This window comes from Pelecanus crispus, chromosome 6 (assembly GCF_030463565.1).
Source record: "Pelecanus crispus isolate bPelCri1 chromosome 6, bPelCri1.pri, whole genome shotgun sequence".
In the NCBI taxonomy this organism is placed as follows: domain Eukaryota; kingdom Metazoa; phylum Chordata; class Aves; order Pelecaniformes; family Pelecanidae; genus Pelecanus; species Pelecanus crispus.
Window position 1 is genome coordinate 37,037,877 of NC_134648.1, and position 18,605 is coordinate 37,056,481.

At 46.3% G+C, this 18,605-nt stretch overlaps 1 protein-coding gene across 2 annotated transcripts; it reads left to right on the plus strand.

The window, feature by feature from the left end:
• Positions 1-1,401: 1,401 nt before the first annotated feature.
• Positions 1,402-16,570, plus strand: BMF (Bcl2 modifying factor). 2 transcript variants are annotated; one of them, XM_075713004.1, is made up of 3 exons: positions 1,402-1,717; positions 2,678-2,841; positions 16,469-16,570. In XM_075713004.1, exons 1-3 carry the CDS (start codon positions 1,402-1,404, stop codon positions 16,568-16,570), a joined length of 582 nt encoding a protein of 193 aa, XP_075569119.1. The 2 variants fall into 2 exon arrangements, with proteins under 2 accessions (XP_075569119.1, XP_075569120.1); XM_075713005.1 differs by having other exon boundaries at positions 1,402-1,492.
• Positions 16,571-18,605: the final 2,035 nt, after the last annotated feature.

Genomic DNA, 18,605 nt, shown 5'->3' on the forward strand with positions numbered 1-18,605 from the left:
CAGCCAGCGCAGCTGGACCAGCTGTGGGGCTGGTACCTGTTCTGCTCTGCAAACTCTTCTTCGGGAGTTGCGGCTGGGCTGAGCGAACTGCTGAGATGCAACAACTCAAATAACCGTAGTGCCCCCGAGTTAGAGCCCTGCACCAATGGTTCTTGCACCGCTGGATCCCTTTGCCTCCTCTAGCCTGCTGGTGTTGTGAGTGCTGCTCACCTGGGGGGAGATGGGAGCAGCAAAGGGAGCACCGAACACATCCGTATATAATTATTATTAATGTCTCCTTCAGGCCTGAAATTCCTCTTGCTAGTCTTCCATTCTGTTAAATGCTTCGCAAACCAGAGCAAAGGAAGAGACGTGAAGAGTTGAATTTCACTGCCTTGTTTGGAACTGGGTGGAAATCCTGGAGATGGATCTCTTAGGAGACTGTCTTCCAATTGGGTTAGATGCACAGGTAACAGTAAAGGGACTTGTGGCTTTTTTGGTAAATCTAATTGCTATATGTTTGCAAAGAGCTCTGAAATAGTGATTTAGGGTTTATTGGGGTTTTTTTTTCCCCTCCACCATCTTTGTCCAGCTTTGTGCTGCGACCGAGCTCAGGAGTGTTTACTGTGGCAGCTACAGAAGTCCTGCTTTAGACACTGACACCAGCAATGTTTTTGTTTTGTTTTTGTAGTAGTTGCATGAACTAATGCACTAACAGTGCATGTAGGCTTTAGGGTAAGAGGGGTAATGAAGTGACTGTGTTGCCAAGTTTGGGACATGTCTTAAGTTGAGCTGAGGGAAGAAATGAGAAGCTGAAAGGAAAGTTGGCCCTTACAGGGAGAAGTTATGGAGAGCTTCACAGAAATGGCTTTGCCAGCTCTTGAGTTTTGCAGCCACTGGGGTTTCTTAGAAGTCCGGCCTTGCAGCCTTGTGATTACAAGCGCTTTTCTTCATCAATAAGTAATAGATGGGAAAAAGTGAATGGGGATACCATGAAGTTCAAATACGGCAGGCGAAAGCAAAGCAGACCCCAGAGAAGCTGACTGGCCATGGGGCAATTTGAAGGATTGGGGCTGTGTTTTAAAACAATGTCTTCAGTTTCTGTGTGCTGAGGTTGGGGATTGGCTCCCTCCTTGTCACCAGTTGTGGAACTGGAGCTGTGGGTGGACTCGTAGACATGTGTGAAGTTTGCCTCCCTCTGGCCCAACACTCGAGGACTTTCCACAAAACCCTGACCTTCACCACTGAGTCACTCGCCTCTCCTGCCCGTGCAGATGGGCAGCATTGGGAGGGAGGGAGGCAGGCAGGCAGGCGTGGGAAAAAGAACTGTGTTTTATTGTTGGAGCAGAAGGCATTCTCTCTTGGATAACATTCTTGTTGTGTCTTAGCTGTTTCCTCAAATGTCCCTTTATTGCAGGAGCAATGGATCGCCCCAGCTACCTGGAAGAGGACTATTCTAGCCTGGATGGGCTGGACGATGACGTGTTTCACTCTGATGACTTTGGACTTGCAGGTCAGCCTGGTGAGATGACTGCAACTGGCATTTTCACACAGAACCAGTCCTACAGCTGCCTTCTGGGGAGGTTTCAACTATTCCCCCTCACACACTGCTGTGGTCCCGGTATCAGGCATCCTGAGCAGCAGGACAAGGCAACTCAAACACTCAGCCCGTCCTCTTCCAGTCAGGATGTTATGTTGCCTTGTGGAGTCACTGAAGAGCCCCGGAGACTCTTCTATGGTAAGAGCACTCCAGTGTCACCGGCTTTACTTACCAACAAGGAAACTGTCCCTTTAGCACTTCCCCAGTCAAGCAGGGTTTCTTTCATTAGGGTGTTTTATTAGAGGACTGAAAATTATTTCGCTTTGGTCCTACTCCCTCAGGAAAGACAGCTTGCATTTTCTTACCCATGCTTGTCCACCACAGGAACCAGGCGCTTGCTCATTGCTTCCGCTGTCCTTGATATTCCTACTCTTTTTCTTTTTGGCTTTACTCTGTCATGTTTTATTTTACTGCTAGACGTTTAAGTGCTCACCATACCTCGTATCCTATGATTTGCCTACATTTTTTAACTTCTAGTGCTGTCTCATCCACACAGGAAGACTCCTAGATGTTTTCAGTGGAGAGAGGAAAATGCAAAAATTTGTACTTAATGGGACAGCTTTTAGGCTCTTTACTGGAGTTGAAGTTGTTGAAGAAGTAGCATGTCAATCCAGTATTTTACTAGTAACTGATAGGACACCACTCAGCTTTGTGTATCTGATTCAGCTTTAATTCAAATCAGTCCCACTAAATGCCAGGGAACTGAGAAAAGTATGACAGAAAAGATACAGCAACCTTTAATGGGAGACAACTTGAGGCAGAGATCTTGTAAAACTGCAAAATTGTCATTAAAAAAAAAAAAATCAGCACTTGGCTGAACTATAAACAAGCAAAAGGAACCAAGTGTAAGATCCTGCCAGTCATTTGATGATAGGAAGCAACACGATGCTCTGCTTAATTGATATAAATCTACTTCAAAGCTGAACAGATGTTGAACTGCATGCTTATGGTACAGTCATTGTTTGGGCTTCAGGAACTGGACTTCAACATAAGTCAAAAATTTAGGATTATGTGCAGCTCTTTCCTCCATAAAGTGGACTGAGTGGAAGAGCTATGCTTTGCGCTGGAAGAATGACTCTTCTGATCTCTGTTTTGTAGGGAATGCTGGTTACCGTTTACATGTCCCTCCAGTTGGCTTTGCATTGGATCCGCGCCTCGAAGAGGAGCCTCAGGAAGGTCAGCGGGAAGCGCGTGCTGAGGTGCAGATTGCACGGAAGTTGCAGTGCATTGCCGACCAGTTCCACCGGCTCCACATACAGAGGGTAGGGTGTCTCTGGAGGGGAAGGTGGGGGTTTAGCTATCCAAGAGTGGTGCTCTAGAAGACTGGCTCCAGGCATCAGCTAAGCAGGCTGTTGTCTAAGGCAGCAGACTGCCAGCTATGATAAAATGGCAGGAGTATCCTGATGTATTTTGCGTGTGCTAGATTGCTGGCTCTTCCTAAAGATTGGCAGGTGGAGGGAAGAGAATGTGTGGGATTGCATTTACTGCTTGGGAAGGTAGCTGTTCTGCGTTAGCTGCTGCTATTCCAGGTCTTCCAGTTCAACTGCAACAGGGTCACTGAGGCTTTCTCCAGGGATCTCCCCCTTGCTTTTTATCACAACTTTTACTTTTCTCCACTCTCCTCACCACCAGTGTCTTCTCTTCTGTGGCACAAGCGGCCATCTGTGGCTTATATCAGCTCCCCATCTTGGAGTTGACAACAAGCCTGGAGTCTGTTCTGACACTCCTTGTTGTCTAGGGGTAGTTGTCTGAAACATTGTGGAGTATATTTAGATCATGCTAGACTTGCTAGCTACTCCTCTGTCAGACAGTCCTCGCTAGTGTCTCAGACTTGACTAACTTCCTCACAACAAAAGACAGCTGTTAGATGCCATCAGGTCTGAAAACCACACTCCAGAATCTTGATTTTGTTTTCTTTAAAAGAAGAAAAAAAAAAAAAAAGAAGAAACCCTGCTGTTCAAAGAAACAAAATAAAACCAGCACCCCTAAAGCCCCTGATTTGTTCATCCTTGCCCTCCTTCCCCTGTTGAGTAGGGGTGAAATGGAAATCCCAGCCCATGCAGAGCTTGTCAGGGGTGGCAGAGGTTTGGCAGCAGGCAGTGCTTCGCCACTTCTGTGCAAGCCCAACAAGGAGAGTGTGTTATCTGCTTGCATATGAAGAAGCTGATGCTCTTGCTGACTTCAGAGAGGGCCAAGTGAGCTGGTGCTCTGTCTGGCGCTCTGTTAGCCGTGGGATCTGTTGCAATTCTTCTCAAAGGTAAGTGAGGACATCTGTCCTGGTCAGAGAATGTGGCTTGTGGCTGCGCAAAGGTTTGGTCGTCTCTGTGTCATGAGAGAGGTGAGGGAATTCTGGGACTCTTCATCTCCAAATAGCAGAAGGGTTAAAGAAGCTGTAACAGGAAGATCAGCCTGTAGAAAAGTAGAAGGGGCTATGAATGTCATTTAGCAAATTGCAGGAATAACGAGCTACCACGAGATTTTTAACATGCGTTGCGTGTGGTTGAATGGGGTTTTCCCCAGTGCCACCTTTTTGCCAGCGATAGCTGAAGACCCCGCTCTCTCTAGCCAGATTCTCACAGGGAAGGGAAGGTTAACCATCCCGGTGGAGGAGCCCTGGCGTGAAGTGGTGGAACTGGTTGTAACTTGACCCCTTCCATCTCGGGAGAGCCCGACTATCTGATGCCTGCCTCTTGCAAACCCATCCAGCAATGCCCACCCAAGCCGGCCCCGCTAAAGCAGCCCCGGGCCGGGCTCTGCGCTGCCCCGGGGCGCGGGGCGAGCCGCCGGGCGCGGGGGCTGCCGGTGCCACGCACGGGAGCGCGGCCCGGGCTGCGGGCCCAGGCGAGCCGCCTGTCAGCCAAGCATGTGGGAGAGTTAGTAAACAAAAGCGTCCGCCTGCACTACCCGGTGCGCAGCCAGCAGAGGAGGAGCTCTGCTGTCTTTGTTTGAACTGGAAGAGCAACAAGTTGTAAAGGGGCGGGGGCGGGGGGGGGGGGGGGGGGGGGGGAGCGGTTCAGCCATTTAATTTTGAAAACAAAACAGAAAAAAAAAAAAAACCAACCCGAAAACTTAACCTGAGGACGGAATAGTTCAGCCAGTGGTTCTCCACAGCCTGACCCTGGGATAGGCCTTGGCATTTGCATCTGTTAAGGGATTCTTTCTTGTTTGTCAGGAAAACTGAGTACTGAGCCACATATTAGTGTCCAAGGCACTGTTCCCCACGGAGCGTTTTGTTGTCATGCCCAATCCCTTCCCTCCCAACCCTGCATGGAGGATTTCCTTTAGCTTTTGGCACAGATCTCCAATGCAGAAGCCCCTCTGTCCTGTGTGCAATGCCTCTTCCCAGCCTGTTGCTGAAGAAGCAAGCAGTCTGCCCCTGGAGACACGTGAACTGGTTCACAATGTGTTGTGGTTTGGAAGGGGCAGTCTCTGAGACGTGGAAAACCGGGCTGTCGTTTGTCTTGCTGTGAAACTAATCCCTGATTTGGGTGCCCCATTCCAGCTTGTCTCAAATATTTGGTCAAAACCAACTTTCCAGAGTGGTGTCTTGAATCAGATTTAGAATACCACAGTTAGTCACGCCAGTGTGGTCTTGCGAAGTCCTGAGAGAGAGCAAGCCTGGTTTTCGACAAGCTGTGCCTCTTTTCGGAGCCTACAAAACATCTTATCTGTGAACATGTGAAAAGAAAATCTATGTGGCCTTTCAGTGGGAGTTAGGAAAGGTTTTCAGCATTGGAGTAGTGCATCCAGCTCGCTCAAGAGCTGCCCTCTCATGGTGCTCGAGTTCTGCGAGACTCTTCAGCAGTCCAAAAGTATGGCTCCCATTCTGCAGCTGCAGCAGCAAGGCTGTGTTGACACAAAGGCCGCTGGTTAATGTACATCCCTGGCTGAGAGAGGAACTGAGCAGGCAATAGCTGCTGAGGTTGACGTCACTGAGTTGTCATTGGACTCAGCTGCGTACACGGTCTAACCCCATCCCACACTGGGAACCCTGGAGAGTCACTGTTATCTCTTCCCTGGGCTCCCGGAGCTATGTGGTATTTATTCTGTGGTTCTTGGCTATACAAAAGATTTTTGGGTATGCATCTCGTAAGAATAAGAAAGTTGGCCGCACCTATGTTTGCTTTTGGCATGTGCACCAATTTCAGGGTTTCATTTCCTATTAATATATTAAACAGAATACAGTAGTTTTAAACCTGGCTTTTTCATCCTTAGAACAGTGCTAGAGCAATAACGCAACATTCCCTAGCAGTTTGTGGCTTTCATCTGCTTAAGATGCTGAATTTATTATAGGAAGGACTTGAGCAATGCTCTGTGTTCCTAAGCAGCAAAGCCTGCTACAGGTTGATCCAGTTTGCAAAGGGGTCTGCAGAATGACATGCGAGACTCATCTGTTTTCTGGAGCTCTATAGTATCTCTCACCTGTCTGAGGCTGTGCAGCTTCTAGCAATGCTTCTTCCTCTGTTGTGCTTTTCTCACACTGCCCCTGGAAAACAAAGGTGGAGCCAAGCCATGCTTTCTGCAGGAGAACCCAGTACCTGCCACCTCCTTCTTGGTTTGGAGCAAGTGTGCCTTTGCCATGGGATCTGTGAACAACAGTCTGCTGTAGCCCAGCCTGTGGCTAGGCTTAAAGAGTGCACTCGTAGGTTATGGCGAACAGAGCTGAGCTTAGGGGATCTGCTGGTCGGTCGGCTGGGATGCGCTGCCTGTGCCCCACATGTCCAGGCTGTGGCAACAAGTGCTTGGGCTCTGCGTTAGGTCCTGAGTGCACTTGAGTTCCTTTGCCTTGAGAAGGGGCTTCAACCTTTGCTGAACTGACAGTGTATTTCATGACATGACGCACTGTTGGACAGGATAGGAGTAGACAACCAGGGACGGCGGCAGCAGCAGCATAAAGCTGCCCCATAGGCGCATGGGGTTATACAAGAGTGGGGTGGATGACACTGTATATCAGTATCACACCCCTTTGGTTTGACTTGCTCCATTGAGACACTGGAATGCTACGGCTTTTTCCAAATAAAATAACTCTTTCTAAGCAGGCTGCAGCTTTTGAGGGGCCTGCTTTTATTGCATCTCTTCTTAATGGTGATAAGATCACTTCACAGGGGATAAAATTGTCTCTTTAAGAGCCAAGGAGTGGTAGCCTTGATCAGTTCTGGGCTCAGGTCCAAGCAGAGCCACTGACTTGCTGTATGACCTCAGACAAGTCTCTTGACCTCCTTGTGCTTCAGTCAACCCATCTGGAAAGCTCGGTTTAAAAAAAGCTGAGCCTCAATGAGAACCAGATGCTGAATCAGAGCTGAGCTTTCTTGAGTAAATAAGTGCATTACAAACAACAACACAGCCCCTTTCCAACACATCAGGAATCCTGCAGTTGATTTAAGATATGCTGACCATGCTCAAAAAGCCTCCATGGATCTAGCTATAGAAAACTTTGTTTCTCTAAATTCCCCAATTGGTTCAGCAAGTAACTCTCGCTGCCACTGCAACGGGCTCGAGCAGCCTGTGGAGCCCAAATGCCTGCATCCACACCAGCTGTGGACAGACAGCTAGGCATGTACCTGTTTGCCCCAAGTTAATAACACTGAAAATGTCCAGGAGGAAATGTTGTTTTCCTTTGAAAGTGAAACTTGTTACGTTTTGCATATTTTTTCCCCTCTGTCTCTCACGAGAGTTATCAAGGCCTCCTCTGAGACACTTCTGCTTATGCAACAGCGAGCCTATGTCTCTTTTCGGAAACTTATCGGTGTGAGAGAGTGGGTGCACAGTGCTACATGTGCATCACTTATCCCAAACTCCATCAGGCTTTTCTCCATCATTTATTGAGGACGCTCAGGGAATTTTTTAACAGTTGCTTTTTTACACTGGAATTGTTTGCAGGAAACTGTCCTTTATGATGACTTTACGTTTTAGGAAAAATGTTCAGAAAAGCTTCCTAATAATGTAATGCAGAGACTCTCAAACTGTCCTGCAGCTGAGCCTGTAGCGCCGGCAGCTCCATGCTTTACTTGTACCTGCAGTCTCTTTGAGACTTGGGGTAAGTGCTTTCATTCATTTGTTTCCCGAGGAGGTCAGTACATTTCAGGATCTTCTCTGCTGGCTAGTGCTTGCTGGTCCCTGCTGCTGCTGTGCAAAGCAGCAGGTCTCCTCTTCAGCTTTACTGTCTGTGGGTTGCCCATCGGTGCAGGACTTGAATTTCCAGCAGGAGCATGGTGAGGGAGAGTACCAGGTGGAGGACTCCTGGAGTGGGTGAGCCCGGTTTTGAGGGTAGGGTGGGTAAGAGGTTGGGAAGATTGAGATGTAAAGCAAAGTTCTTGCAGGGCTATGGAATTGGGATCCTAGGCTTGAGGAAAGGAGGGTGTCATGGGTGGGGGGAAGAGGAGTTCCCACAGTCAGTGGAGTCAGGTACTTGATATGAGGAAGTGGAGACAGATTTTTTTTTTTTTTTTTTACTTAATGTTGTTAGATTTTTGTTTTTTCCATTTTGACAAATGACAATGAAGGAGGAGGTGGGCTTGGAAGTGCACCTTCCCCTGTGCATACAAATGACACAGCAACCTGTTGCCCCTTGCCTAGCACCTGTTCTGAAATCCTTCCGCCTGTGGAGCGGATTACTTGACATTTAGATTAACAGAAACTTGCTGGACCCTTTCGCATCTGATCTGAAATGGTATTCTTTGGTATGTTAAGAAAAGAAACTGAGAAGAAGAACATAGTTATGCCACTGTATACATCCATGTTTCTCCCATATCTTGAATGTTATGTACAGTTCTGGTTTCCTTCTTCCCAAAATGATGCAGCGGAACTGGAAAAGGTTCAGAGAAAGGCAAGAAGGATGATGAAACTTCCATATGAAAAATGAAAAAAAATGGGCTAAGGACTGCTAAGCCTAAAAAAGACACAAAGCAAGGGGGTAGCAATATTAAACAGAAATCAAAAGTGACATGAAGGAGATGGATAGACTAATTTCTCCCAGTACAAAAACTAGGCAAAATCAAGTCAAGCTAGTAGGAGCCAGCTCAAAGTAAATGAGGTAGTTTTTCATGCAATAGGTAGCTCTGTGGAACTCCTTGTCAAGGCATATTGTGCATCTCGGTGCTTTATCTGGGTTCAAGGGGAATCGGGACAAGTTTATGGCCATTGAAGGAGAGATTAAATAAACAGAAACCAGATCTGACTCAGGAAGTCCTAAGCTCAAACTAGTTAGATGCTGAAAGAGTATTAGGGGGAGCTATTGCATGTACTTGCTCGCTTTGCTTTTCCTCAGGCAGCCACATAAGGCTGCTGTTGGAGGCTGGGCTATGTGAACTCATGATGCAACAGTCACATACAACCATTGTATATCAGTTTAATAAAAACCACAAAACTCTTGCAGCAGCCTAATCTATCCTCCTTCTCTATGCTTTCAGCTGACAAAAGATTTAAATATATTCTGGTTTTGTTCCTGCTTAAAATAGGGGATAATGTTAAAAAGCAAAACTTCCTGCCTAGCTCTGGTAGAGGAAGTGGGCAGAGGATAAGGGAGCCCAGTGGCAGGAGAGCACTGCGAGCTCTGCGCAACGGCCCGCTGTGAATCCTTCGCCCCGCCGGACACGGGGCTGCAGCGTCGTAAGGCAGTGGGGCTACAACCTCAAAGTACAAAGATAGCCCACATTAAAGAAAATAAAATCATTCTTTGGGACAGTACAAGTGAATTGTTCTACAGTATTTCTAACATCACCTGCAGTAGCGGTGTGTGATTTAAATAGCGTTCAGTGCTGCTGCTCCTTCTGTACAACCAGAGTGGTCTCCACAGGCTCTTCCGCATTTCCTCGGCTTTCACAGCACCACGCTGGCTGTGAGCGGTAATGTGCTTTCTGCTTGTAGCAGTGTGACAGCTGAGAAATTATTTTTCAATTAAGAAATAATTGTGGTAATATCCCACTTCTTTTTTAGTGTGGGAGACAAGGAAATGCAGGTTATAACTTGTCTGAGATCATGCAGGGATCGCTGATTGGAACCCAGTCGTTCTGCCTCCAGTCCTCCACTTAGGTTGGCTGATCTTATTAAGATACCGCCATCTCTGAGGGGGATGATGAGATGTTTGGCCTGATTATTTATGGTGAGGAGCGTGCATGTTTGTATTTTACTCAATGAAATTTTATGGTGGAAAGGCAGGAAAGCAAGTGCCCAACTGCAGAGTCCTCCTTTGTTTCGAGCCATTGAGGAGGAATGTCCCGCTAGCCTTTTATAGTCTCTGTTTGGGGTTTTTTTTGTTTGTTTCTCCTTGGTAGCTACCCTCGCCAATGGCAAAGGAATCTTTCTGAGGACTGTACCACAGCAGAACGAATAGCGATCTAAAAATAAAACCAGCGAGGCAACTTCTATTAACCCCAATTAGGTTTTTTCCTGATGTAGCGCCTGACGCGACGCTGGCGACGGGGGACTGCAGCCACCCGCCGCGGAGAGCCCCCAAAAGGGCGCGCGGACCCCGGCCAGCGAGGAGGAGCGAGCCGAGAGGGCCGCGCGTGAGAGCGGCTCTGCCGGGCAGTGTTTGCGCTGCGGCTGCTGTGTTTATATCGCTCTCTAAATTTAGCCTCTGAGTCATCAGAACTGCTGACGAGAGCCTGCTCTGCCCGCAGGCTCCAGCGCTGCACCTGCCCGCCCGCCTGCGGGCTCCCCTCGCAGCAGGGCAGCCCCGCGCCCACGCCAGGGCCCCGTGCCCCCCTCGCCCCCTCGCCAGGGTATTTTCCCACAAAAAACTTGCAAAGTGTTATTTTAACTAAAACACCCTGCCCGAGGTATGCTTTCATCGTGAGGGGGTGTCTCCTGTGCACCGAGCAGTTTCGGGAGCAACGGCCCTTCTTCTGCTGGGGGGGGGAATCGATGCGAAATAAAGGTCAGCGCGTCCCACGGCCTGTGCAGGTTAGGTGATAAACAGGGTAAGTTGTGAAACAGCTCTGTCAGTTCACGCTCCCGGTCTGAGTGAATCAACCTGCCTGCAGCTGTGCCTGTGGGAGGGGGTGTCTTCTCCTGGGCACGGAGGCGAGGTCTGGGCATCTCTTCCTGCACCCTCACCCCCCCCCCCCCCCCCCCCCCCAGCATGGGGGTGAATCCCCCCCGGGCCCCGTGACGCAGGTAGAGAGCGGTATCAGGTGCGGCTCTGAGAAACGCAAGACCCTTATTTACTGTATTTATGGAAAACAAGCCAGTGTGCCCCCCGGGGGTGCAGGAGGGGAAGGCTGGGGGCCTGGGAACGCGGTGGCCGGTGGTTGCCCTTCCCAGGTTGCCGTCAGCTGGCTGTTGCCATGGCGTCTGTCTGCTTCCCCTTCCTGCCCGCTCCGGAGAGGAAGGCACGAGTGGCTGCATGTTTGTTTTTGAACTACAAGAAAGTTGAGAAAGGGCTCACCTGTGCAGCTGTGCCTGCAGCAGGTTTGGGGCAATGAACGTTGCCATTTGCTGCTCGGACCAGTGCTTTGGCAGGGGTCAGTGCCGTCCCCCTTGCTTGGGCTGGGCAGCCTGTAAATGGGTTTTGGGGGTCTCCTGCACCCCACATCCCTCCTGCTGTGCCCGCTCCTGTACATCCTCTCTCCATAAACGTGGTGTTGCTTATCTTGCTTTGCAAAGCCTGACGGGGGCTTTGAGAAAGGAAGCAGTACTTGAGATGACGCCTCCCTCTACCACAAGTTTAGCCCCACGTAAGAGCCGTGGGGTTTGCAAGCCAGAAGGACACAGATCCCCGAGGGAGATCCTTGTCCTCCTCTCTGTATCATCATGAGAAATCATGCCGCTAAGCTCCTCTTTCAGTTTTTGTCTGTTACTGTCTCCTTTTTTTCCCTGCTGCTTTTACACATGCATTATTCTGTGGTCATTAGGAATCACAGCTGGAAAGATTTGTATTTGACTTCCATTGGCCTGCATTTCTCTCTCCAGCGGGGGACACCTTCTGTAACCTCTGTTGCCTTGGGGACTGTGACTTTCTAGTCTTTCTAAGCTAAAGCATATTTTGTGGTAGCACAATATGCCTCCAGCCACCTGGCAGACAGAACAGCCTTCAGCGATGAGTCAGCAACTGCTCCCGGTGTGCAAGTATTTTTGTTTTCAGTGAATAAATAAAATCCCAACAACTTATTGCTAATACTTGTATTAGTCATTAAAGGAAGAATGATGTTTTTATGTACACATACGCCATTCTTCTTCTTTTGCTCTAATAGTGCCATTTATGGCCATATTTTAATCCTTCTAGTTAAGATGGGATCAGAATTTGACCCTTAACCATCTGGAAGCCATAAAGCAAAGTCAGAAGTTGCCCATGAGATCAAGAGGGTAGACAGGTGTACCCTTCTGTATATGTGATAGGAATGTACCAGACCCACATACAATGTGTATATGATGAACATATTCTGTATTTTTTAAGGAGGAATATTAATGGCACGTATGTATCAGGTGGAAAAGTGAATCCTATTCATCTGTTAAACATTTATGCTCAAGGATTCAAGGAGCTCTGTCAGAGGGACAGCCTTTTCTTTGAGGTGTATTACCTGTCCTGATCTTCCCTTGATCACCCCATGCAAGGGCTTGGTAGGAGTAAAAAGCTTTTGACATCTGGGGTGCTGTTTGACAGATATATATCTGTATGCTTATGGTGTGAAACATGTATTAGGAATTAATTACAGGGAGGGAATAAATGTTGGGTCAATCATGTCCCTCTTTCATTTGCTTCCAGTAAAAGTCTTGCTGGTTTTTGTGTTTGTTTACCAGTATTCTGGCTTTTGGTTCAGCACAGTTCATGGAATAGGCTTCACTAAGGTACTGGTGCTGCAGAGGACACTTTTCCTGTAAAATGGCCTTTCCTTGTGACTCATTGAAGCATTCATGCTAACGCCTCAGACAGACAGTCTCTTAAGGATATCCCCTTTAAAAAGCAGCAGCTGCAATAGGAAATGGTTTTATGTGTTTCCAGCTTTGTGTTGACTTACTGTATTCACAAGACTAGTCTTTAGTTACGGTTAGTATAGAGGGCAAAAGGGGCTTCTTTCCATCTTGGGAAGGGAGCTTCAAAATGTTCATTGTGTTGCTACCACATGGAGGTGGCAAAGTGTTCATCCCTGATACTTTTGTGCAGTAGTGACTCTGAGGATTAAATTGTTATGGTGAGGGACAAATCAGCATAGGGAAGCTTAGGAATTTATAAACCTGTGCCACAGTAGTTATGAGTCTTGGAATTGACTTGAATTGTAAGAATTGACTTGAAATGTATCACATCTGAAAAAATGAGATGCCAAATTCATGGAGTCATTTGCATGGGTTTTCGGTCCTTCCTGGCAGCTAAATTATACCACACGAAAAACCCTCAATCCTGAAATATTTTACTATTTTGGTCTTGGCACAGGTGTATCTAGGGAAAAGCTACTGAAACTTGTGAAAAAAGGACATTTTTTAGGCTGGGACAGTTCTATCCATAAAATGTTTACTCTATCTGTATTGCAAAGAATATAGGCCATTTTCATTTTGTGGCTCTTGTCCCATGCTGAATTAGTACCACGGAAAGCAGATGAGCTCAGAAGTGAAGCTGTGACTCTGTAAACCCCATTAAGCTAGGCTTGCTGCTGAAGCAAGCAGTCCCAGCTTGCTCCTCTTCTCAGGTTGCCTTTCTGTTGTGCTGGCACAAGCATCAGCTTGACTACATGATGCCATGGATCAGATGGATTAGGATGGCCTGATCAATAGTAAAGACAACTTCTTTAACAGATTATTTCTGGCCTTGGTCATTGTCCTGCTCTAGTTCACTTTCCTGCAGTAGTGTGAGGAGAGGACAGTGTGAGCGGGCTGCTTCAGTACACAAGCCAGGGAAAATGTGTGTGGGACTACACCACCGTGGAAGGAAATGCTGGCTGAATACAGACCCAGGGAAATGCAAGCCCTAGGTCTAGGAATAAAACCTGGAAGGCTGCCCTCGGCCTAGTGCTCTATTTTGTCACTTCAAAACAAAATTAATGGTGTCAATGTCCTTCATAAAGTGATTTGAGATCTTATGCTTTTTATAAGCAGGGGAGAACAAGGGCGAAGTAATTCCTATTCTGTTCTAGCATGGAAGTCTCCTTGAGTGTCTGAGTCAAATAGTGGGGAACATTTTTAACTGGAGAAGGACAAAAATGCTGTACCAAAAAAGTGGCTTCAAGAGGCAGTGAAAGAAACACAATAGAGTATGAACTAAAATAAATAAGAGTTTTTCTCAGTATTTGTGATGCCACATCCCACTGGTTCTCTTGCAGGTCTGTAACCCTCCTGAAAGTAGAGATCTAAAACTCTTATTTACCAAATAAAACCAAAATCCAATACCTTCCTCAAAAAGCTCTCCCATCTTCAAAAAAAAGGGGAGGAGGATGAGCTCAATCCTGCCACTGTTTTTCCCTGAACATGGCCTCCTTTACCTATCACAGCAGAGAATAAGTAATCCTTTTCTTCTGAGGTGGCATTTGAAACTTAATAAAGAGGAGACAGAATATTTAGAAACCTGTTATGGTGTGTGAGAAGCCCAAAGCAGCCTCCTACAGGAAGCAGGACATTAATATGGGGATTCTTATATGTATGTGTCCTCCTGACAGTGTGGAATAGTTGAAATTGCATGTGCCAGATCAGCACACCTCCTCTTGTCTGCCCCCAAATTAAACTGTTTTATAAAACTCCATGAGAGCTTCCATTAAAGAGGGCCCACCAGTGACGCTGAGATATATTTCAAGTTTAGGATTTTGATACCAATTTTTAAACATCCTTTTACATTTCCCATACTAAGTCCCTATAAGACTCTTCTTTACCCTCTTGGCTGCCGATAGAATAAAATAATCAGCCAAAGCAGATTGTCTTCAGAGCATCTATAGTATGTTTGTCCACCGTGCTCTCCTAGCATAGTTCCCTACTTGTGGAAACTGCAGAAGAAGGCATTGTGCTTGCATGCCACTTCATTGACATGCTACCCAAAGATCTCTGTCTAAGGAGCAGTCCGCTTAAGCTGTAATAGCTTGATAAAAACATGGTATCTAGATGTCATCGGGACACTGTGGTTCCATGTGTGTGTTCGAGTGGGTTTGGGAGTGTGAAACTATGGAGGAGGGTGAGAAGAATCTCTGGAGTTTGATGAGGACAGACAAGCCTGGTCAAACCAAGAGGCGAGTAACAAAACAAAAAGTATCTTGCTTTCTGAGACCAAATTAGATTTTTGTAACCCAGCCCTAGGGGATAGTTTATAAAAGATTGTTTTCACCTGTAAACCTTGCAATGCCTGGACAATCAGTAGGGACTGAACCTAGGGGTTACTTTGAAACAAATGATACCAGGCTCTAGAGTTGCTGTCTGTGGGTCATGCTCCGCACACAGTGGTATTGAAATGTGTGATGGGATCTGTGTGAAGTCTTCTAAATCCATGAGAGAACTGTTAAGTCTTGAGGGTAAGAAGAATGACCCACTACTAAGATGCGAGATGCACACAGGTTTTCCGAAGCCTGTTTTGTGTACTCGTGATTCAAATGGCACAGAGCTACTCACACTGAAATAGGAAGATAATTTAATTACTATCTGGGAGGGCTTTGAAGAGCTGCCTATTGACACGTCTCCAATATACCAACTCTGGTTGCAACTCTCTCTTATTTGTGATTACGTAAAGAATGCCTTGCAACCGTGTTGTTCTGCCCTGTTGGGCTAATCTGAGTTGAAACATCTTGTTCATATAATGTGCTTCAGTGCTCTTTTATGAACTCCTGTGCACTGAGGCAAAGTTGTTGGAAGCCAGTCTTCTGTTTCCTCATCTGCTGGGGATTGGGGGGAGTGGGGAGGAGATTGGGGCTGGTTTGTTTTGTTTTTCAGAAATGATCAGTCCTGCTTAGCAAATATGGAATTCTGGATGAGAAAGCAAAGACTGACTTCTAATAGAGGGTCGGTTATTGAGGTGAAATAGTATCCCAGGCTGGGCAATGTAAAGAGAAACCCACCTGTTTGTATGAGATGCCATTAAAGTGCGGGAAGGCGGGGGTATAATCGGAGCCACTTTTGCAGGGGTGATTACATATAACAAAAGAAGGAACAGTGTTCCTGCCCCAAAGCTGCATTATATAGTCTGGTGTCCCCCTGAAACTCAACTCCCATGTTTCTTCCTTGACAATGGGACCTGAAATAACCTCTTGGTTTTGGTTTTTTGTGTGTTTTCAAGTATGTTCTTGCTTAAGGTTTAATTGGCTCCAGTCAGTAGGAAAGGGCTCCAAGGCTGATTATTTATGGCTTACTGTCAAAAGTGGCTATAAAAAGGGCAGTATTATCTTGGAGATGCTGGGAAGGAAAATGTGGTGGGGGGAGGGTGGGGGAGTGTGTGTGTGCACGAATGTGTTTTCTTGTACTAGATGAAATCAGAGTTTTGCTGTCTCAGCAGTGTGGTTTAAATTGAAGATTAACCCTTTGACCTTCACGGTGTCAAATCACTTACAGATGGATCACCAGTTATATTTTTTCTTTTTTTTTACTTTTGGGGTGAAGGGGGGCTTTTTTTTTTAAAAAAAAAAAAAGGTTGTTTGTTCATGCAGCTGGGGCTTTTGAAAGGCTCAGAAGCCAATCTGATTAAAAACAGCACTTGGCTAAACTCTGCAAAATCCTACAAGCAAAAAAAAAAGTTTAATCCTCTTGTGCACAATGCATAAAGGGTCTGCTCTTTTCTTTTTGTAATGTTAGAGCTACAATTATTTCTGGAGAACTTATCATTTCCCTCTCTCCCCTCATCCCTTGCTGCACCCCCTTGTTATGCTGATGGGATTAAAGTGTCTGCTCTTGAAAAGTGTAACTGAGTTGTTACTGGAAAAGAGAAGTGGTATGTTGCAATTTTAGATATATAAATAACCTTGCTTCAACTGTTCTCCTCTACAGCATCAGCAGAACAGAAATCAAGTGTGGTGGCAGCTTTTTCTCTTCCTACACAACTTGGCCTTAAACGCGGAGGCGAACAGGAACCACACTGGGCAGAGGTGAGCTTCGCCCGCCTGTTTCAGGCCGCATCCAGTCTGCAGGGAGCACTGAACAAACACTGGTTCGGGGGCGAGACATTGCACACCGCCGGCCGGATGTGAGGACTCTGAATTTCTGATACTCGTCTTCAAGTTTGGGTTTTTTTACGGACTCTTCTTTAATGCTGCCTGCCTCGCGAGGCAGGGAGCTCTTGTCCAACACTGTTGAAGGAAAGCCAGAATGTGGGTGTGTTTGGTAAAGCTTGCTGCTGGTTCCCCGCGCCGGTGACCTCTGTGCAAGGGAGGCAGGTATTAGACTAATGGCTTCCTCTGCCCTGTGTGTTAGTCAACGGTAGAGTGCAGGAGTGTCATTTTGGCTGCTAGTTAAAAATGATGTCTGGGATTGATGACTCTAAACATACTTTGGGTATCTTCCAGAGCAGAGATGCCCGATTCCTCCACAAAGAAAGTTCTTTTTTAGCAATGAAAACATTCAAGTAGCTTATATCCATCAGGTTACTTGTTTTCTGCATGTGTTACTGTTTATTTCCTTGCACCCTGTGTGAGAGAAAATCACAAAGAAATCTGATCTCTTCAGTCTTTCAATTGGGCACCAGTTGCAGCTCTCTCACATGAAGTTGTTCTTTGTCATTGCCATCAATAGACAAAATCATTTCAGTAGAACAGTCTTAAAATTAAACCTTCCTGGAGCTGCTGGTGGCTATTGGTTTCTGCCACCGTTTGCTTCCAGCTCAGTGTTCGCAGTGCCCGTGAGGCAGCATGAAGCAAAAAACCATGGAATATGACACAAGCGTCATTCTTCTACAGTGCTAATGTATATGTTTTTATTAGTTTTATGATGGGTGGTTTTGGTTTTTTTTTGGTTTTCTTTTCTCTTACTATAATGTGGTTGGTCAGGAGGGCTTAGGTTCCAGGTGTCTGATAGTTTTGCTTCAGGATTTGGCAGGGAAATTAGTTAGCAACTAGTCTGACATGTACACTGTACAAGCAGTCTGTCCATTATTCTAGTATGTAATGTTTGGAGGCTGCTGTAAGCATATATTGACTAGCAGCAGTAATAGTACTTCAAGCGAGATCTTCTAACAATTCCCGGTCTTTATGCACTCAGAAGTTTGTCCATATGACTGACACTGTTGGACCAGCACAGGGAAATTAACCTACCAAAAGGAAGTAGCCTTAAATATCGATGGCTGTTTCTCTGTAGCCTTAAATATCGTTAGTTTGCAAACCCAGTGACAGCTAGGGTAAAACACAAACAGAAAAGCAATACAGACTTTATTTTCTTCAGACCATTTCCATACTGTCACTGCACCTTGTTGTAGGTCTCAAATGATAAAACCAGCGTGAGGAAGAGCTGTCCAGAGAATTGCTCTTCAGTCCTGTTACAAACGTTGACTTCAGGTGTTGAGGAATTCTTCTGCTCTTGATCCACTCTGAAAAATTAGCATTACTGTACGGGAAGAGTAGTTTACTTGCACATACGCTTCTTCCTCCACCCCTCTCTGCATATCCTTGCTTTCTCTGGTATTTGTGTAATCTCATCATTGCACTGTAGTGTCTGGTAACAATTTGCTGAACACAGTTAAATTTGGACTTTCTCCCTCCCTCCCAGCCCCATTCTCTTGATTTGCATCCTGCTCTACTGTGGCAAAATGTGCTTTAGCTCCCTGAGAGAGGTCCCCAAGCGTTTTTCACTTTTATATATTCACAGTCACTCTCTTTCAACATAAGGAGAGTTTACGTGAGAAAAGCTTTTTTTCTCTCCTCTTATGTTATTTTTCTAGCTAGAGCTAGAGTAATATGTTTGTCCGTGATGGCTAATAATTCATATAAATTAATCTCAAGCAATATTTTGGGGGGTGGGTTTTATGGAGAGGGAGGGCGGGAGGCTTTTTTAGGAGGGGGCATTGTTTTGGGGTTTGTGTTGTTTCTTTAAGCATGTGCACTACAGAGTTACCCAGAGGGATACAAGTGACAGCTGTTGCTGACTGTGCTGCAGCAGTATGGGAAGCCACTCTCTGCCCATGGTGATGGAGATG

Bases quoted from the DNA above. Each gene is read 5' to 3' on its own strand.
- BMF (XM_075713004.1), top strand. From the start codon at position 1,402: ATGGATCGCCCCAGCTACCTGGAAGAGGACTATTCTAGCCTGGATGGG. The intron at 1,718-2,677 runs GTAAGAGCACTC...TCTGTTTTGTAG, and splicing joins GCCCCGGAGACTCTTCTATG to GGAATGCTGGTTACCGTTTA. The intron at 2,842-16,468 runs GTAGGGTGTCTC...TCTCCTCTACAG, and splicing joins ACCGGCTCCACATACAGAGG to CATCAGCAGAACAGAAATCA.